We start from the raw sequence: 20,814 nt of genomic DNA, 5'->3' as shown, positions 1-20,814 counted from the left end.
CCCCTGCAGCCATTCATATAGAGGCATTCACAGTCCGTGCACGGAGCCAGAGAGCAGAGGATGCAGGAGCAGCAGCAGCAGCACACACTGACTAACGGAGTGTGTGTGCAGGAGGACAAACTGAGGCTCCTACCAACAAACTGTGTGAGTGAGAATTCAACAAGCCGCTCGTTTCTGGTCACTTCTGTTTATTAGTTTGATAGAAGTTTAGAAAGAACAGATAATAATTGTTTCCTGTACTTGCACTTTATGACAGAACAATCCACAGAAAACGAATTGTGGACATTTATTGCTTAAACATTTTTGACTTAAAGGTGACATGTTAAATCTAAATGTGTCGTATGGAAATCACACTATGGCTTTCAATCAATCATCTGTTCATTATAATGTATTATCTTATTAAACATATATGCTCATGCATAGACTGAGCACAGGCTCTGTTTGGTTTTAAAGTGCTCTTGGTGTTGCTGTGGTGTTTTAACGTCTTCTCCTCAAAAGAAGTTTCCAATTCTAGATGTGAAAAGCAGAAAAAATACTGAAACCTTTTCTGTTTTTTACTCCTTCAGTTTATTAATCTCTGCGTGAACATCAACCTTTTTAAAGTGATGGGATCATTTATCCCTCATCTGTTTAAATAAGAGTAATACACAACTAGAGTTCACACTGTGCCAACCATCATTAAGTGACACCTAAATTAACAAGGTGTCTTCATTTGCAGTTAGCTAGTGAAATTATATATTTATGGATTCATTAAGTGTATCATTTAGATGATGAGTTATTTATACAGCACTGTTGTTGGCATCCAACCATAAAGAAGTGTATCAATTGTTCTTGTAATGGAGTTCTTCCTACTTCACCTTCTTTTGTCATTTTTCGACAGTTATTAAGATCGTCATTCGTCATTCAGCACAAAGCCAGGTGTCGTACTGATCTGTTCAAACATGATCATTTTCCAATGCTCTTTAAAAAACAAGTTACCTAATATTAGACATAGTCATAGCTTAACTCAACCATCTATTCAAAACTTTAACCTTAACCTCAACCGTTAATCCTCAAGTGGCTTATCGCTCCGATTCCTCCCCTGCAAAAAGGAACTAAACCATTCAGGCTAGGTGAAATCTGGCAAAACCCCAAGTCAAATCAAGTCAAACAAGATTCACTTACTTGTTTACAGCATTTTCCCAGCAGAAACCTGCTATTGCTCAATGTGCAGGTGACAAACGTATAATTTCCCATGACCTTTCTGTATGAGGGGACCGAAACCTGGCACATCTCTCAAATTGAGTCAGGTTAATTACATGGCACGTAGAAAAATCCCAGGAGATAAAATCTACTATCAATTGTGACGTAATGGAAAGTATGGATAAACAAAGGACAAGAAGTGCATTGACAGAATCAAAACCTGTGTTCGAAATTCAATGGCACTGAGTGGAGCACATACCTCCCTCAACAGTCTCCTTGAATTCACTCAAGCTGCACCAAATTTTACACACTCATAGATATCAGTTTCCTAAATATGCCTGATTTAATTTCATCAAGATCCATGAATTATTCCCAAAAAGTAATAATTCCTGGTCTGGATCCGACCAAAAGTTTATGGTTTCTTCCCTGATCCATGCTGCATCCTTTTGTGGAAATCCCACCTTTTGGTTTTGCATAATCTTGCCAACAAACATATAAACCAACCAACAAACAAAAGGACATGGGGTGAAAACATAACCTCCTTGATGGAGGTATTGAATGAGATAAAATAATGAAAGACAGCAGAATCATAAGGCAAATTTAAATTCAGGACAATATTAAAATTTAGTAAAGTAAAATTAAATTAGATTTTATATTATTGATCGTGGGGAAAAACCTTGTGTGGAACTGGAGATTGTTCCCGAGCTCGGGGGAAGCAACAGAGAGAGAGAGCTCGGCCTCGTTTTGTTTAAAGACGAGAAAGAAGGACTGAGAGGGGTTGTGGTGGGGATGACCTGGGTGACCTCAGTGACCTGGGGGCCAGAATATGGAACCAGGGTGTCGGGGATATAACGAAGACCTCAATCATTTCTGTATGTAACCGGTGACCGATGCAGGTTTGCCTGTAAAATCTGCCCCAAAATATTTACTAAAATCCTGCTAAAGACCTTTTCTGATGCTGCACCTCGAGATGGAAATTTAAATCTAAATCCGCATCCAGAGCTTGTTGCTCACTCTGCTGATGTATCAACTGTTTGTTACTTACACTCAGTTTAATTCCTCCCCCCCTCTCCTCCCTGTACGTGGATGTGCCTGTCACTGTGGCTGTTTGTGCTGCAGGGGCTTGAACAGTGTGACTTCATTCTCAGGCCGCTCTGTGCACTTCTCTCAATACCCCATGCTGCTGGCCATTGTACGTGCTTCCAGTGGCTATGCCCCCCTTTGCACACAGGCTCTATACTGAGGAGGCCATTGAGCAGGGTTCGCCTCAATACCCAAAGAAACTCCTCTACCACCCTCCTCCCTCATTTGCTTTCAGTCACGGTCGTCTTTTTCCTCCCTCCTTAGGTTAAGAGAGGTGAAAGAAATCCGGCCAGTGCTCGGTATACAGAGGAGGCGTTCTCTGCGGCGCACCTCCATCCTTCTTCAGGCTGCGTGTATCAGGTGTCCACGCTGCACAGAGGAGGATCTGCAGTTTCTACACTGTGAATGAGGAGGAGAGGTGATGTCTCAAGAGAATAACTGTTGCAGAGTTTGCAGCAGGGGCTTGTATAGCTGCCACTGGAAGGAACCGAGTGAAAACAAGAGAAAAGTGAGTATTTCTAGCCATGGTATTATGTATAAAGTATATGAATAGGACTATATTCTCAAACAAGAATGACAGTGGATCGCATATCTCCACCAAGGTCCAACAGTCTCCTCATGAAAGGCACATTTAAGTCCGCTCGATCCGGATGTTTATTTGGTTCTGCACCAAATAGCTTTTTTTTTAATCAAGATAAATTTTTTATATTTCCTGGTTAAAATGTCCAAACCTCTCACAACGTTAAAGAAAGTGAAAGAAAATCCTGGGTACACCTCTTTGTCTAGGTCCATGCCAACTCCTCCGTTTTTGCGCAATCCTGCCGACAAACAGACAAACCGACCAAAAGCCAAACAAAGGTACAGGTGTGGAAATACAACTTGGCAGAGGTTATGAGGTTTAGAGAGTTAAGACAAGCCTTTGGAGTCCTAATTTTCTTGAGCACTGCTTTGCGCTGTACTGAATGTGTGATGTTTATTAAACAATCTGCATCCGTTTCAGTTTTCAGGTTCCCTGTGCTTCCACTGAGCCCTGAACCTTCACAAATCCCTGTAATCAGGGATCAACATTCCTCTGGACGGAATTTAGAAATAGAAAATATCGCCAATGAACCGTTCTGCCGACTTACCAACGCCTTACTTCAAATGCCTTTAAAATGAAAGTTGAATACTTTGTTTGGAGAAGGCTATTCACACGCTTTCAGGAAATAAAAAAACACAGTAAACAGAGGGATGATTGAAGCACTGAATATGCATTTGTGTGCCAAGAAAATGAAGTAAACTTGCAGGTCCTAACAGGCTTGTTGTGGACGTATCTGGAAAAGGATTATAAAAGGGCGGAGGATTGTGATGCAGTCTGTCATTTCTGCACAAAAAATGTGCTGGAAACTGGAGGTGTGCTGGTGATGGTGAAAGAGCACGAAGGACCTGTATGTGTTTGGCCATCAGGGTACAGAGCAGAGTGGAAAACCACAGATGAAATGTTGGAATTGTTCCATTGTCTTCTCTGATAACCCCCCACACACACACACACACACACACACACACGCACACACCTACACACACAGTCTGCAACATTTTTCTCAATAATAAATTCATTATTGTGGACTATCACTCCACCTGTTTTATTTTAGCATGCATGCTGCTGGGTCTCGGTCGTCACGTTGGCCTCCCTGCTCTCTCTCTGCTGGATGTACATTTGTCTGGTTACTTTTAATGACCGAGAGGATGTTAACTGGTGAGTGAGCGCAAACATGCACACACACACACACACACATACACATACACACACACATGCACACACACAATCCACATTGAATCCGACACAAAAGCCCAGAATCCTCTCTTTTCTTTCCCCTTCCCTCTCTTTTCTTTTCTTTATTGGTGACCTCTATTGTGCTAACCTTGTGTCGCCCTCTATTGTTCCATTATCAGGCAGGGCTTCACAAAACTGAAACGGTGGGTGAACTGGTTCATGGTGCTGATCATCGTTTCTGCAGTGATAACCAGCTACTGCGTTCTGCTGCTGGTGAGAATGTAGGAGGATTCTGTGGTGATGAGTTTTTATGTTAACAATAGTAGTTTGATGGAAAAAAAAAAACATACGATTGTTAAGCATTGTTTAGCTTAGCTTCATACCATGATGACATAATATTTAAGCCACATTACAAACAGGCGTTGTTGCAGCTTCGTGTTCCCTAATTGACACTATTCATTTCAGCTCTTTGCACTGTTCCAAGTCGCCTTAAGAGAACAACTCGACTTACACTGGCTGCACAAGGTATTTAAACATGTACCCTTCTATCTCTTTTCCTGTAGTACATATGCTTTACTTTTACTGATCATTATCTCCTTTTTGCTTCTTCTCTGCACAGATCTTCGTATTCTTTGGTGTGATATTCATCGCTTTCGGGGTCGTAGGAATTAGCCTCCAGTGGGAACGAGAATGGCCAACTGTTCCTCTTTCACTCCAGGTACAGTCAGGATCTCTTGTCGAGCACTGAGGACCGTGTGTGTTAACGGTAATGAGTGTATTTTTACCTGTCTGTGTCCTCTGTGTGTTTTGACAGGCCACAGGTCCTTTCTTGCAGTTTGGTGCTGTTGGAGCGTTGACGCTGCTGAGTCCTTTTGTCTTCCGGGGCTTCAACAAGGCCAAAACTGGTATGTGGCAGACATCATGTAAGAGCAGACAATGACATGACTCGCACGCAATTAGAAATCAGCAGTTTTCCAGACATCAATATCGCTGCTTTGCAAAAACCTTGAATTGGTCAACTGTGAAAATGAGGTTCATTTGGCTTTGACTGCGGGAAACAGCTGCGACCGGATTAACATGATCTGTCTTGATCCCAGACTGGAAATCACAATAACACTAAGTGGACGGATGAGTGAATAAAGATACAATAAATAGAAAATAAAGGATTCATCAATTCATCCAACGATTATCTACATGGCTTATCCTCCTGAGGGTCATGTGGGGGCTGGAGCCAACCTAAGCCAGACATTCTATAATTCTTTGCCTTGTATAATGCAAAATGTATTGCAATGATATGTTGATCACTAACGTAGCCATGGCCTAAAGAATTTTTCCTCACAATTAAATAAGGGACTGATTTACGTCTATTGGACTAGTGGAATAAATGCAAGTAAGAACTCGAAGAGAAAACCAGCAGAGTTGTGGTATCAGAGAAGCTTTAGTCAAACGCCTTAATTTATGGAGAAGCGGCGTTTTTGTTCTCTGAATGAGTAACACCCTCAATCATCTTCATCACACTTTAGTTTTTTGTGAAAGTCAGCTAATAAATCACAGAGTAGTTGAAAGAAAGAAACCTTAACAGGTACTGTAATTTGCATTTTGAATAAATTAATGTACAAAAATATGCACATTTTAATATGTGACTGACTACAGAGGGAAAAGGTGCACAAAAAGAAACGAGTGTGTGGAAGGTGGGATATTTAAGAGACGACCACGGCTTAAATGCTGGTGTTTCCTCAGGGGATTACTATACAGGACACTGTTCAAACTCACAGCAGAATAAACAGCTACAGTGGATCCTCTTATTATTTGTCTTCTCTTCTCAGCAGGGTCTAGAGCCGTCATCGCATCGGCCTTTGTCGTGGTGTCAGCTGCCATCTTCCTGTGTCCCCTGTTCATCCAGTCTCCCTGTCTGCTGAGTGTACTGCCTGAAAAACCTAAGCTCATTGGCCACAGAGGAGCCCCGATGGTGAGCATCCTGTTTCCCTTGACAACGCCCTGAAGATACACACAGTGCATCTCTGCAAATGTTGAGCTGTCATGGTTGAGGCACTGGTGATCGTGCAGTTTATTTTGTCAAAGGGTTGTAGTTCGACACTGTCTTGCATCATTTACAGTATATCGCGTCTGTTCACTGATGTAATGTGTTCAATGACTTTGACACGACAGAAAACACTGGACTTCTGGCTCAGGTGTGAACAAATGCCCTCTCGTGTGAGGGCCCCATGTGCTGCTCTGTCCTTGTTAGTGTGCTTTGCTCCTGGGTCACCATTAAGCCCAATTTAACACATGCTTCAGGGCAGTTCGAGAGTTTAAGCACATGAGCGTTTCTCACCCATCTGTCCTCGCTGTGCTCAGCTGGCTCCGGAGAACACCATGATGTCGTTCGAAAGCAGCATCAAATGCGGCGTGACGGCCTTTGAGACCGACGTGCAGATCAGGTACGCTGGAAATGGGCTCATATTTGAAAGGCTTTTGATTGGTTTTAGTTGTTTTTTTTAAAGGAGACATATTGTGCTTTTTCTGAATTTCTTTCCTTTAATGTGAATAAGTAAGAAAAACCAAAGTCTGCAGCAAAGGGAGCTCCTCTCCCTCACAGAGAACACTGCCCCTGACGCTAAACCTACATTACTACGTTTTCGTTTGACAACACATCAACTGTGCTACAGATACACCTGGCATCCACACTACTCCGGAATTCGTGAGCCCGTTTTAGTTTGAAAACTCTGCGGCAACGTTTTAGTCTGGACGGGGATGTTTGGAAACTATGACGTAGAAACTCACAACCGCTTGCTGATTGGGTCTTTTCGGACACAACGTCGCCTTCGCTGATTCGTCGGGCATCTATCACATGACCCTCTTCTGAAAGGAAACAACCAGCATTAGCCTCGGCTACCAGTGTAGAACGCAACGTGGATACTCAATTACAAGCGCCGCTGACCCTGTTGTCTTTGCTAACAGCTGTTAAATTCAGAATTTTTTTATGATACAGCTGTGGTCATGTGACCTTTTCAGTTGTATTAATATGAACAGGGCTTTAAACTGATACAGAGCTAACGCTTGGATGGACAGAGAGTGTTTTAGTTTAGTAATATGGATGTAGCCAGTTGACCAATCACAACAAAGGGGGCCAGTTGGCCAATCAGAGCAGACTGGATTTTAACTTGGAGGGAGGCCTTAAAGAGACGGGAGCTAAAACCAAACATTTCAGACAGAGGCTGAGAAGAGGAGCTGCAGCAATGGACAGTAATAAAAAAACATTATGAAGCTGAATATGAGCATAATATGTCTCCTTTAAGAACTTGTGATTTCTACACAGTGCTCACGGTGGCAGACTATACCGGCTACCACCTGAAGTAGGTCAATAGGGTCATAAAGTATTTAATACAACTTCACTGTTTCTATATTCTAGTAAAGACAAAATTCCCTTCTTGATGCACGACAACAACTCAGAGTTTCTGTTGAGAACGACGAACGTGAAGGAGAAGTTACCCGACAAACTCTCAAGCTCCAGTCACAACCTAACGATGGAGGAGCTGCAGACTCTGAACGCAGGCGAATGGTTCCTAAAGGTGAGGGCTCTGCTTTGGTACCTGCTCGTCCGCACACTTGCACATTATCATCATTCAGCATGCTGTAGTTACAGTGCGTATCACTTGACTCTCCAGACGGATCCTTTCCATTCGGTGTCCCAGCTCTCAGAGGACGAGAGGAAAACTGCTGGGAATCAGACCATACCCTCTTTACTTCAGCTGCTCGTCCTCGCCCAGCAGCACAACATCTCAGTGATATTCGACCTTTACAGTTCCAGCCCGAAAAATGACATCAACCACACAGTCAGCACCATCCTGGGTTCTGGCATCGACCCACGCCTGGTATGTGTTGTGTTTTGTCAGTGTCGTATTTTCCTTTATATGCCTCCGTGCCGCTGACAGCCATGTTTTCGGCTTGTCTGTCCGTCCGTCCGACTCTTGTGAACGCAATATCTCCAGAGCTAACTTGTTACAAATTATTACCTTTTCACGTTGGGCACAAACATTTACTTTGATTCGGGGATTAACTGATTATATTGGAGTGGTAAAAGGTCAAAGGTCAATAGCACTTGGCCTCACAAAACATGTTTTTGTCTCTTTAACGTGACATTTAAAGTCTGGCTTTAGACTTTAAATGTGGGAAGTGGTCACTTTGACTTAAAGATGAACTGATTGGATTTATGGGTCAAATGAGTGTGGAAATAAATGTTTGTAGTCTGAAACGTCACTGGTTGGTGGAGCAATACAACCACAGAGCGGTAATTCTAGTTTTTTATAGATCCTCTGGCTTCCTGAAAGAAAGGCTGTGAACTCGACTGCTCCAGGTTTCATCCAGGTCTATAACAATGAAACTGACATGTTCGACAAAGGAGGAAACCACCTGAATGTGAAATACAGCGGTTTGAGTACAGAAAGAATCAGGTAAAAAAAAAACAAACAATATAACTGTAATAATTGTGTGTGTGTGTATGTGTGTGTGTGTGTGTGTGTGTGTGTGTGTGTGTGTGTGTGTGTGTGTGTGTGTGTGTGTGTGTGTGTGTGTGTGTGTGTGTGTGTGTGTGTGTGTGTGTGTGTGTGTTTGTGTGTGTGAAGCATGCTGAGACACTGTGCTTTCACTAAATAAAGATGCACCGCTTACAGCCTCCAGGGAAATGGAATGTGATTTAAGGAATATTTCCACCGTGGAGTGATGTTAAACTGATGAGCAGAGGAGGCGTAGAATGGAATGAAAGATATTGTTGTAACATGTTTTCACAAAGTTTTTTATCATCGTCTATCCATCTTTGCAGTAAGAAAAACTATAGTTGTTGAATGATTTGCATTTGATTAAATTTAGTATTTGAACAAATGCAAAAATGATTTAATACAGATTAATAAGAGAAGACATAACAAAAACATACATTACATGCACATATGCAAATACATAAATATGCAGATATATACTTGTGTACACACATGATAATTATTATCTATAGCCAATTTGTATATACCATTTCTCTCTTCTTTCACCGAAAGTATAATCTATATAAAGGTCTGTTTTCTTGTTCAAACTCTGTGTCTGTATCTGGCAGAGAACTGCGGGAGGACAACGTTACCGTGAACCTGTGGGTGGTGAATGAGCGATGGCTGTTTTCTCTGCTGTGGTGTGCAGGGGCAAGCTCCGTCACCACCAACTCCTGCCACCTCCTAAAAGAAATGACAGGACCTGACTGGGTCATGGTGAGCAATACGTTCATTTCACTATCAATAAATAAGCAATAAATACCAATCAAGCATTTCCTTTGGAGCTTACAGGTCTTGTTTCTGTGTCTCAGGCACATCTCACATACACAATCGCATGGATCGTAGTGGATGTTTTATCCTTTCTGATAATGACGGGGCTCTTCATCTGTCAGAGGTAAGACGAGCAGATGTTTGCTGTGACACATTTGTGTAAAATGTTCCAAGTGAACAGACTCACTCACCCACTCCACTGTTTCTGTCAGGAAAACACACGTGTTGTGTCCCAGGAGAGGTACAGTAGTTTAGATTTTAATATGTTGCAACAATATATGCAACTGACTGTTTTCATGAATCTGCAGATTATTTTCATGATTAATCAGTTAATCATTAAGTCTAAAATAATGTTTATCGATATTTTCGGATTGTCCAAATTATTTTCAGTTCACTATCTTTTAAAATAAAAGACAAAAATTCAAATCTGGAACAAAGGAATGTTTTTCCCTTTTTCTTGGGAAATGACTGAAGTGATTTAATGATTATGAAAATAACTGCAGACTAACTTTCTGTTGATCCACTAACATATTAACAGACTAATTGACGTATTGACAACAATGACTCCAGAATGGACTTTACACTGTGATGTTGGTTAAACTGTTTCAGATAAAAATCAAGATCTAAAGTTCCTATCTGTTCTATTCAAAGACCATTGCTCTCCATGAATCTGAATGTCACTAATATTTTTTAGATGGTGATTAATTGAGGTAATTGTCTGTGGTTTAGTTGTAATTTAACAACAATGACAAAACTAAACCAGACAATGAAAATAAACCTTTGGCTCTACCCTTTATTCAAAAATAATTAAATTAATATAAAATATAATAAATTCCAGCAAATGAACATTGAGTTTTGTTTAATATCCCCACTTCCCAACAAGTCACCATCTACGAGAGGTTCCTGATTGTAACTCACGGCTTAATCAATCATTACTAAATTGATCAATTACATCATCAATAAAAACACATTTGGGTTTGCCAGGTTGTTAAAACACACATTTGAGCATTTAATAGTTAACAATATAAACCGTAGCTTCAATTGGATTCTAAAAGTACCAGCGAAAGATTTTTTTCACAACCTGACAACCCCAACATTCTTCTAATCAATAATAAATCGTTGAAAAGATCATCTACTAACTATCAACAAAACACTTGATTACACTTCATTGATTATAACTGCCCATAAAGCTTTTATTTTTTTTAAGTTGCCTTGTAATAAAGTGGGAGTAGCTTTTTTCCTGAGGTGTGTCCCTTCATTGGTTTTCTATGTGACTCCAAACAGGAAAAGAGACGCAAAGAAACAATACTCCTGCCTGGAGCGATAAAGAACGTTATCCCTTCATACCAACCGTGAAGACGGACGAAGGGACGAACTGACCCCAGCCCCTGGAACCGCTGGAGCTGTTTGACTCTGAATCAGGGACAAAACAAGTTACTGTGAATCATCAGACACTGTTTTCTGAAGCCATGACAGTTGTTTTTTACAGACATTCTAAGCTGTGATTTAAATGTCAGCACTACACCACTAGATGGCAATTTGGGTTTTTTTGTTGTCTGTATGAGTCTGGCTGCTTAACTGGGTTTATGGTTCACAGGCTGAATATTCTTCTGTTGCAACTGAAATGTTTTTCCTCTCTGTGTGTATCACTGATGTGCAGAGTCCATCTGCACTGATTTGTATTTTTCTTGACACCTTATGTTCTTGTGTTTTTCTATTGTTCTTTTGACTTGTTTCAATATTTTCTATGCTGTCAGCACTGCAGGAAATGTGCCATAACTAGAGTCTTGTGTATTTGACCTTTGGCTGTGTGAACTACTGATTGTTTGTTTATTTGTTTGACATATGATAATGTAAAATGCCAGACAGGTATTAAACCACCAAGAATAATCTGATGATGATGTTTTTAAATGACAAATTGTGTTTATTTAGAGATTGATGCATAATTTAATCTCGATTCAGTGGTGGAAAGTGAATTTACATGCACATTGGTTCATCAGGATTCTATGGATGCAAATTACTTTTGCATAGGAAATTTTAAATCCTTTAATGAGTATAAAAATACACACACTGTTAACTTAAAACACCCAACAGAGTCTCAAATTGTTACATTTTACTCTTCTACAGTCAGGTACATTATTCAAATGCTGCGTATGTGTCAGAGAAATGTCTCCTATGTTTTATTAAAGTGCTTCAGTTTTTTGTTTGGAAAGTTATGTAATGTTTGTAAAGATGTTGTGCCATCAAAGAAATATAATTTTTTTTAATCAATTGCTCTGAGAGTTATTTTCTTTAGTAATCCATTAGTATTGTGGCAAAACAAATTCTGCCATTGTTCCTTGAAATCCAGGTTAATGTATTCTCATTCTTTGAGTTGTTTACAATGCTGTCAAAAATACAAAGATCTGACATTTTTACGATAGTTGAAAACTTGCGAATAGGAAATATTCGCTTTTGAGTTGCTGGAAAACGTTTTAGCAGCTCCTCTTCTTCTCTAAAAAAAAACAACTTCTATTTTATTTATATAATTTATCAAAGTTATGGCCAGTTAATATTCTGTAAATTTACTGATCAGGAAACATTACCCACAATGCAACTAAACAGGTGGGTTGGAGACTCAGGCGTGTTGTTGCCTCGAGCACAGGTGGTAAGATCACTTCTTCTTTCCAACTCCACACCCTCAAACATGTTTCACAATTTACAAACATGCTGATTCAGCCTCATTTGACAGTGACTCAGATGAGGCACTGCATCAGACTCCACCCAACCCCCACACACACACACACACACACACACACACACACACACCACCACCACCACCACCACGTTTAAACCTTTAAAACCCTCTGGAGCTGCACACTCACCTTTTTTTTAATCCACGATCTCCTCGCACCACCTTTACGCACCAGTAGATGGCGCACAATGCAAAGAAAACCAGAAAAATTAAGACGATGAGAGAAAAATATTTAAACATGGAGGATTCTCACGTTTAACAACCGACTGGTCACTTCACATGATATCATTTAGCTGCAGGTGGTGTACATGTGTTAGTGTTGGTGGCCTGATGAGATCTGCGTCAAAGGGGTCGATTCCCATGAAGGCGAGGCATGTGTGTGTGTGTGTGTGTGAGGGGAGGAGAAGGAGGAGGAAGAGGAGGAGGAGAAGGAGGAGGAGGAATATGTCACGCTCCAGGACCAGTTTTGCCCAAAAACTTCTGGAAAGTTGTCATGAAGTAAACAATCTGCTCCTGTCACAACTTCAGGCCCAGGAGTGTGTGACAGACAGACAGCCACACACACACACACTCGCAGACAGACAGACAGACAGACAGGCGGGGAGTGTCCAGCGACTGGATTTTAAATCATCTCACTTGTTTGTGAAGAAGCTGGAGCTACAGCTCTTGCGGATTATTGCTGCTTTTTACTTTTATTCTAAAGAAGGAAAAACAAGCTCGGTAGTTCCCATGACTTTTCGAGTTGGCCACAGCATGGTGCATAAATATGGTGAGTACCGTTACATGTGACTACCCTTAAAGTTTGAGAGTGAACTTTTTAGGTTCATGACAGCTCAACAATCCACTAGACTGACCCACCAACCTCAGGTACAACCCCCTGAGAAGCAGTCTTCTCTTTTTAAAACTTTGTATTTGTGTAACTTCCGGGACTGTTTTGGAGTTTTTTCATGTAAATGTTGAGGATCAGGCAGAAAAAGTGTGAAGTAGCAGTTTTACCTCAGTGATGTGCATCATCTCTGTGCTGTGTTCCTCGCCACCCACCAGGTTCAACCAGCAGCTGTGTTCCAAGAGAAAAATACCTTTTATGTGCTGTGCAGCACAATACAACAGACAACAGAGCTTTATGTAGATATAACACAAATACACACTGTTAGTATTATTATTATATATGTTGTATTTGTACCAAACAGGATGTCCATGTCTTCAGAATCTGAAATACTTATTAATACTTTTGATCCCTGGGGGGAAGTTGGGTTTTGTCCCTCCAGCCCTGAATAGAAATATACACAGACCGAGATAATTACAATAAATAGAAATGTAAAATATAGTAAATAGTATGTGTATGTTTGTAAAATGTCCTTGCTTTCTTGCCTGTTTAGTTATTATGGGTCTGCATTAGATTATCTGAAACTATTTTCTTTAGATTTTACAGATATATAATGACTTGATTAGTCACTTGACAGAAAAATACTTGGCCTCCATTGTGTGACTGATTTACTAATTTAATTTATGAAGGGGAAAAAAGCTGATATTTTCTGCTTCTAGCTGGTGATTCTTTCTTCTCTATATTAGTATTTTATTGTAGTTCACTAAATATATTTTTAGGTTTTACAATTTTTAGATATTTAAAATGCTCTTGGAACCAACTTAATTGTCATTTTCCCCCTGTTTACTTTATATTTACATTGCTAGTAGAGTAAAATAAGTATTTTTTATTGTATCACTACTGTACATTAGCTGCACAATAGCCATAAACTTCTTCCACTGCTCAATCTACAGTATTTTGCACCGTTCCTGTTTGCAATGCAATCATACACTGAAGTTCATATCCTTTATACCCTGTGCCTTCTTGTCTGTTATGCTGTGTACATATATGTCACTTGAGTACTTAATTTACTGTGTACTTATATGTTGTGCTACTTATATTTTGAGTACTTATATGTTTACTTAGACACCGATGATCAGAGAGCGACAGCATTTCAATCCTGTCTATGCCCTGTACATATGGCACAATTGACAATGAAGTTGACTTTGACATATTATAATATTGTGTCCCTGTATATCTTGAAATGTATTTTTATATGTATTTGATACTGTTGTCCTGAGACATGTGTGTATTTTGTGAGGCAGACACAGAGCGGGCAGTGGGGCTGCTCAGGAAGTACCAGGCCAACCTCACCAGTCCAGAGGAGCACACGTTGAGGACCAGCGTGGGCAAAGTGTCGGCCATCTTGGGAAGCCAGCTGTTCCAGGCCCTTCTCGGTAAGAAAAACACTGTAAAGCTGCTCATTCTGGAGGAAGTTCGTCTTTCAAAACTCTGCAGCTTTTCCTGTTCCCGTTCGCTCTTCTTCCTTTTATGAGTAAAGTGTTTTTGTTTGTTTTTGCTCCAGTTGCCGTCACTTTACTGTGGTTTTGCACAGAGCAGCTTATGTTGTACTGTACTCTGTAATGAAGTGGTTGGCTGCAGGCTGACACGAGACGCAGACAGGGTCAGGTTGTATTGATTTGTGTGAGAAGTTAACGGAGCCTAAATGTTTCCCAATTAGATCTTATGAAAGAGGCCTTTCAGTTTGCCTTACAAAGGTTTGCTGTATTACCCCCGTCTGCAACATACTCAGATTGTAATGAAATCCCAATAAAGCCGCACACAAAAAACACAGTCCATCTATAAACAGAGTTTTCATAAGCTCAGACTTGTCACACGCTGAAAATGCAATTCCTCCCTCGTTAGCTTTAACTTTATGGCCTCATGTCAACATGACACAAATCACTGCTCGTAGAAACTGAAGCAGTTCATTCACCGTTAACAGAAGCAGTAATCTACTGAGGCTACATCCATACTACTACCTTTTAGTTTGAAGTGTTTGCCTCTGTATCAATTTTAATCCCTGTCGCCTGAAAATGCATATCACCTGACGACTCGCGTACACTGAGCATGCGCGTGGTGGTGTACGCAGATTGCTCCAACAATAGCTCGTCTCCTACGCATGAAAGCATCTGTATCGGTGTAAAATGTGAATTAAACTGCACAACAGCTGATAGCAAAGACAACAGGGTCAGAAACGCTTGTAACTGATTATCCGTGTCGCGTTCTTTTCCGAGTCTTCAGTAAGTGGGTCATGTGACAGGAGCCCGACGAATCAGCAAATAATACGTCATGACCGCGAAGACCCAATCACCAAGCAGTTGAGTGTCTACGTCATTGTTTCCAAATGTCTCTTTTTCTGCTCGTCCAAACTAAAACACTGCAGCAGAGTATTCTAGAGTAGTGTGGACGCCAGGCACATCTGTAGCGGAGTTGAAAACATAGAAGTGTGGATGTAGCCTGAAGCTGCAGCTGACAACACTGATTCTACTAATCCTGTTGTCAGCGTATAGTTATACTGATCTGGAGTCAGTGTCCTTCATTGTCACCAGCTTCACCTTCATGATAAGTTTGCCGTTTTGGTGAAGGGTCCGGAGAAGCCGGTGTGAACCTTGACCTCGGCTCCTTTTTAAAGCAGATAAAGCACATTACTTCCCTTTAATCAATGGTTGAGTGGTCCTTCTAATTACCACAGCCATGTTATAATGATGCCTGCCCGTGGGTCTGCTGATGCCACTGCTGACCTACTGCTGCTCCACTGCTGGGGATCTGAGGTGGAAGGGCCGCTCAGGCAGCTGTTCAAAAAAATACTGTATGGCTGTTTTTACTCTTGTGAGAAATCAACCTTTTTGAGAAACAGCACAATACATAGTCTGGACTCATCTGATGTGTATGTCCATATTTATAAAGTCCGGAGATATGGGTCCAGACTTTCTCCACAGTTTGCGGAGATGTCTGTCCCGTTCAGGCTGAATGCGAATAATATGTTGATATACCAACATAGTGCCATCGTCAGGTTAAACTTTTAATTTGTTCAATACTTTAATTTATGGCCATATACCTGGAGAACTAACTACATTCCCATCAGCCTTAGCTGTGCTTTGGGTTTAGCGCAGATTAGCAGACAGTTAACATTACCCGTGGGCCTGCTCAACATCAGCATATTAGCATTGTCATTGTTAGCATGTTAGCATCTAACTCAAAGCACTGCTCTGTGCAGTCAGTGCAACTTCAGAGAGCTGAGCATGACTGTTACATACCAAACTGTTGATTCACTGTATTAGTCAGCGAAAAGCAACTGCTCAACAAAGAAGTACCTTTTATATAACATATTTATACTTACTATTTTTATTATAACAACATGACCCCGGTTTAAATTTGATTGTGATTTAAAATTAGCTATGCTGACAAGGTTTCCATCGAGCTCTGAGGGATCTGAAACAATTCTTAAACTATAGAATAACACTCAGTCATGTTCTCCTTTGTGTTGGCACTGTTTAGTATAATATGTCGAGACAACATTTTTATTAGACGTTTGCACAGTCATGTATCTCTGCAGAGGACAGGGACGGTCTGAGAAGCGTATCTCTGTGAAAGCTCAATGCTATACCTGATGTATCTTGTTATATGATGAAGTGAGGGAGACTGGGAGAGGATTAACCTTCCAAATCAGGATTCCAAACATTCCTCAAAAAAGAATGTTCAATCAGGGACGAGCCAAAGGCCGACAGGACAGTAAACTGCTCTTGGCTTCAATGCCGACTCTATTCTTTAAAACTCCTGGCTCTCTGGCTCATCTGCGCACTGTTAGGGTTAGAGGATGAAGAAGACGAGGTCTATGGTCCGTGCTTGTCAGGTGCAGGCCCGATGAAGCTTCTCTTGCTTCTTTCAACATGTGGTTCTCATCAGAGAAGGCAGGAGTGGAGGAGCAGCCGGTTCACAGCACTAACAGGAATACAGCACTATACTAACATTACTCATCCTCTTATCCTCTCCTGTTATGTTTGCTCTGCATGCTCGGTGCCATGTGAACCGGCTCTATTTCTCTCACCGTGGGGTTTGCTGAAACATTAAAGCAGTGTTTTGAATATGTTGTGATCAGATGAGACAGTTTTGTGATTGAAAAGATGCAGTCGTCACGATTTGAAGAGGGTGATCTGCCAACATGACAGTACAGTATTCATCTTTGAGAGAACTCTCCAACGTCGATGCACTGTGGGAAGTAAAGAGGTGTTTGATGCAGTGTGGGAAGGTTCAGTACCGGCCACTTGATTGGATGTCTGCACGGTTGCACAGTCACGAACAAAGGTTGCCTTAACTGTGCATCCACCCTTTTGTTCCAGTGTACAAACATGCCGTGGGAGGCATGGGGGGCTGCTCATGGGGAGTTGGGACCCACACGGACAGACACATGTTAAATTACAGGGGACCCTAAATTCCTGGGGGACACTTTATCGAGGCCGCAACAAGGGGGTGAATTGTTTGCCCTGCCGGGAAATCGTGGCCTATTTTCCTGTGAATGTGAGCTGTGGATTGCTCGTCACCACGTGAAGAACCAGGGTCACCACTTGTTTTCCTGTATGATTCACCCAGCCAGCCAATACAGAGATGACTTCAGTACAGCTGAAAAGGTACATGACGAATAGAGGCGGCCTGTAACACACACAAACACACTGTGTTTTTAGGACAGGGAGAACGTGCCCATGTCTGTGACAAAAAGGCTCAGCGCTCCGACCAGGCCGACCCTAAAAAAGATCTGGGAGTAAGTCCTGTGAAAGAGACTTCTGGCTTTGATTATGTTTTCTGTTCCATGGTTAGGAATGTATGTGGTCTGCGAGGGTTGGAACAGTTCAGAGATGTTGTTTTTTTTAAGTCACAGATGTGGAAAAAAAATAACTCTGTACTTTGTGTGACTGTGAATCCCGATCTTAAAAACACTTCAAGACCCGATTGAGCACTTTTTCTCTGTCTCGTTACTTCTGCCAGGAATAGATGAGCGATATAATTAGAAGTGTTGGTTGGTGAAAGCGAGCCAGGTGTCCGAGCACATCCGGCGTGATGCAACGAATTGGAGATTTATTTCAAGCTGAGCTAAGCAGCGTTTTAACAAATATGTCGCACATGAGCTGCTTTCTGACTTGCACTGAAGGCCGCACATTTTCCTGACATTTTCCAGAGGCTGTCTGTGAGCACTCAAATGTCAGAGTCAGTTACTCCCGACATTTTCTGGAAGTTTTCCTGCCAGCGCCCAAGTAAAGTGGTCCAAGTGAGTGTTTTAAACAAAAACATGCACGGTAGAATGAATGTGTCCGGCCTCCTGCTGCTCCACCCAGGGACCATCCCTCACCGGAATGCTCTGGAGATTCTCCTGATGTTGTCATCTTGGCTGACCACAGACCATCTCCTGCTGCATTCTTCACATGTGAAAGGACAACGTGATAAGTTACACCCTGGTGATTTTATAGGTGGAACACTTTATCGTGTATCTGAATAGTTTGGCATATTAGCGATAAGGAGGCTTGCATGCCGTGGGTATTTGTCTTTATGTAAATGTGTTTATGTAGGCCTACCTGCAGTGTGTGTGTGTGTGTGTTTGTGTGACTCCTTGTATATAAAAAGTTTGTGCAGTGAGGTTGCTGAGCTGGGCAACAAACTCCTCAGCCCACACATGGCTTCACTCCTCCATATTCAGACACAGCGATGAGTCACATGCTCCATTCTTACACTTTTGTTCTCAGGGTGCCTTGTTGGGACGTCTTGACTCTTATCTCCTTGTCACACACACACACACACACACACACACACACACACACACACACACCTTCACACACACACTTTGAGCACATTCCTTTCTTTGAGTCTCTGTTTCAAACAAAGATGTTCATTGAGTTAATAAAAACAAAAATGTAACAGGTTTCCCTGGATGTCCAGTCATGTGGCCCGTCTTGCCCCGACATTGAACTTTGGGAAGTTGATGAAGTCCCTAGCAACCTCCTTTTTGCAAACAGTGCAGTAACCAGGCCCACGTGTGACATCAGCAAAGTTGTCCCAGTGCATTCTCATCAAACGGCTGCCACTCAATAGGTGACCACAGGTCATGGGCGTGTAATGAGCCAAGAGGTGATGAGTGGAGACGAGCGGAGGAGGGGGACCAGAGTGGAGAAGTTCAGTCAGAGGAGGGAAACTTTAAAAGGCAAAAGGAGGAGGAGTTAAAGAACATGTCAGTACTGATGTCACACGTCTGGTGTTGCTGTGATACTTGAGGAGGAGTTACATGTATTATTGTCCCTGCTTTTTCACTATGTGTCAACATGTGAAGACTGTAGGGAGAACCTGGTTGTCTCAGACTGGTCAAGCTTAGATATTGTTCATGAAGTAATTCTGTTTTCACCTCTAATTGTTGGTTGGTTGGTTTGTTCTGAAAGCAAGATTATACAAAAACAACTGAAAAGATGTTTATGAGACTGGGTGGAAGAAAGCAGTAAGCAGAGGCATCCAGGTTTTTTTAAACTTTCTTTAACATTGTGAGATAGGCTAGTTTTTTTGTTTTGTTTTGTGTTTTTGACATGTTCACCTTTGTCCCAGAGAATAATTCATCAATCTTAATGAAACTGGGAATTTAGGGGAACTGATATTTATGAGTGTGTGAAATGTGGTGCAGCTTGATTGAATTCCAGGGGACTGTTGGCCCTTAGAGGAGGTGTGTGCTCTACTGAGCGCCATTCATTTGCTATGTTATCTGTTAGAAGGGCATTTTGGTCAAGACTGGATTGTCATAAAATTAAAATTAGACATTGGTGTTTCACTCAGGATGCATTATTTTTTTACTTTAGTGATGCCTTAACTTTTCATTCAGCTCAAGAGTTTAATTTGAATAATAATACTTTGGTTTATGACCACATTTTTCTGAAACTAATGACATTTCCATTAGTCGGAGTTTACTTATATTTATTGTTTCTTTACACTACTTTTTTATTGCACTACAGTGGAAACCTACAGAGCAGCTGATTTGCACATGAGAGTTATTTCTTGCACGACTCTTAACTTAATAACGAGTGATGTAATAATGTAATAGAATAGTGTTGTATATTCGTTTATTATGTACATTGAGAGCAATGCTGAACCGGAGTCAAATTCCATGTGTACACATACGGTACTTGGCAAATAAAGCTGATTCTGCTTCTTATTTAGTCTTGTTTTCCTTATGATATTTTTATTCTGCTTTTACACCTTTAGATTCTTATTTGCTCTCATTAAATATGCATGTGTATGTAAGTTATACTTATTTCCACTGGTTGTACAATCACGTTAGGGTTGACACGACTCTGACGTGAAAGTTCAGTGAATAGCTTCTGTAAAATCCATATTCCATGTCTGCATCACTCAAATCAAAAGCAACAGGCTCAACATTTCCCATTGCTCAACTAGGGGGCAGTGTCTGCATTTATTCCACATGTGTGGGAGCATGTGTACCCTCACCCTAAAATGGAGCTTCAGCGTAAAGAGACTGAAAATGACCTGAGGTGTAAAGTGAAAACTGAGGAGAATCAGTGTTGTTGGCGATACACGTTGTTCAGGTATGAGACATTAAAATGTGTCCCTCTAGGACTCTGTCTTGATGATTGACTCAGTCGGTGTCTGACTCAATCACTGTAGTTCAGCAACAAGATAAGAAGAGCACTTGCAAATGTGGAGACATAACTTCCCTGTAAACAGACGACTCCCACCCCCACGTTTTCACCTGCTGCACCTCTGAGGCAAACAGACATCTCCCAGTGTGCCCATGACTGATCAGTGGTTTTTAAAGCAGTTCACTTTCAAACACTGAGAAGTTATGAACAAGAAAATATGACTCAGTCAGAAAAAATATATATACTTTCATGTTGTATTT

The 20,814-nt window shown here is 41.3% G+C and overlaps 2 protein-coding genes across 8 annotated transcripts in view; both read left to right on the top strand.

Annotated features, from left to right (window-relative positions):
* Window positions 1-11,595, top strand: gdpd2 (glycerophosphodiester phosphodiesterase domain containing 2). Of its 3 annotated transcripts, none has more exons than XM_035162107.2 (16): window positions 1-144; window positions 2,530-2,773; window positions 3,897-4,000; window positions 4,198-4,291; window positions 4,484-4,543; window positions 4,638-4,736; window positions 4,833-4,923; window positions 5,848-5,987; window positions 6,377-6,459; window positions 7,431-7,590; window positions 7,687-7,893; window positions 8,330-8,472; window positions 9,123-9,270; window positions 9,366-9,448; window positions 9,537-9,565; window positions 10,609-11,595. In XM_035162107.2, the coding sequence occupies exons 2-16, from the start codon at window positions 2,687-2,689 to the stop codon at window positions 10,701-10,703; spliced, it is 1,623 nt and encodes a 540-aa protein (XP_035017998.2). In that variant the 5' UTR covers window positions 1-144; window positions 2,530-2,686; the 3' UTR covers window positions 10,704-11,595. The 3 variants fall into 3 exon arrangements, with proteins under 3 accessions (XP_035017998.2, XP_035017997.2, XP_035017999.2); XM_035162106.2 differs by having other exon boundaries at window positions 5,845-5,987; XM_035162108.2 differs by lacking the exon at window positions 9,537-9,565 and having other exon boundaries at window positions 5,845-5,987.
* Window positions 11,596-12,579: 984 nt separating this feature from the next.
* Window positions 12,580-20,814, top strand: part of dlg3 (discs, large homolog 3 (Drosophila)) — a 77,000-nt gene continuing 68,765 nt past the window's right edge. The window contains exons 1-2 of one of the 5 annotated variants that reach the window (XM_035160584.2): window positions 12,580-12,827; window positions 14,189-14,320. In XM_035160584.2, the coding sequence (XP_035016475.1) occupies window positions 12,788-12,827; window positions 14,189-14,320 (172 nt within the window). In that variant the 5' untranslated portion in view covers window positions 12,580-12,787. The remainder of the gene's footprint in view (window positions 12,828-14,188; window positions 14,321-20,814) is intronic. The other 4 variants (XM_035160579.2, XM_035160582.2, XM_035160580.2 and 1 more) reach the window with 4 other exon arrangements.

The sequence above is a fragment of the Hippoglossus stenolepis genome, chromosome 7 (genome assembly GCF_022539355.2).
Source record: "Hippoglossus stenolepis isolate QCI-W04-F060 chromosome 7, HSTE1.2, whole genome shotgun sequence".
In the NCBI taxonomy this organism is placed as follows: domain Eukaryota; kingdom Metazoa; phylum Chordata; class Actinopteri; order Pleuronectiformes; family Pleuronectidae; genus Hippoglossus; species Hippoglossus stenolepis.
This window is presented reverse-complemented; position numbering and strand designations above follow the sequence as displayed.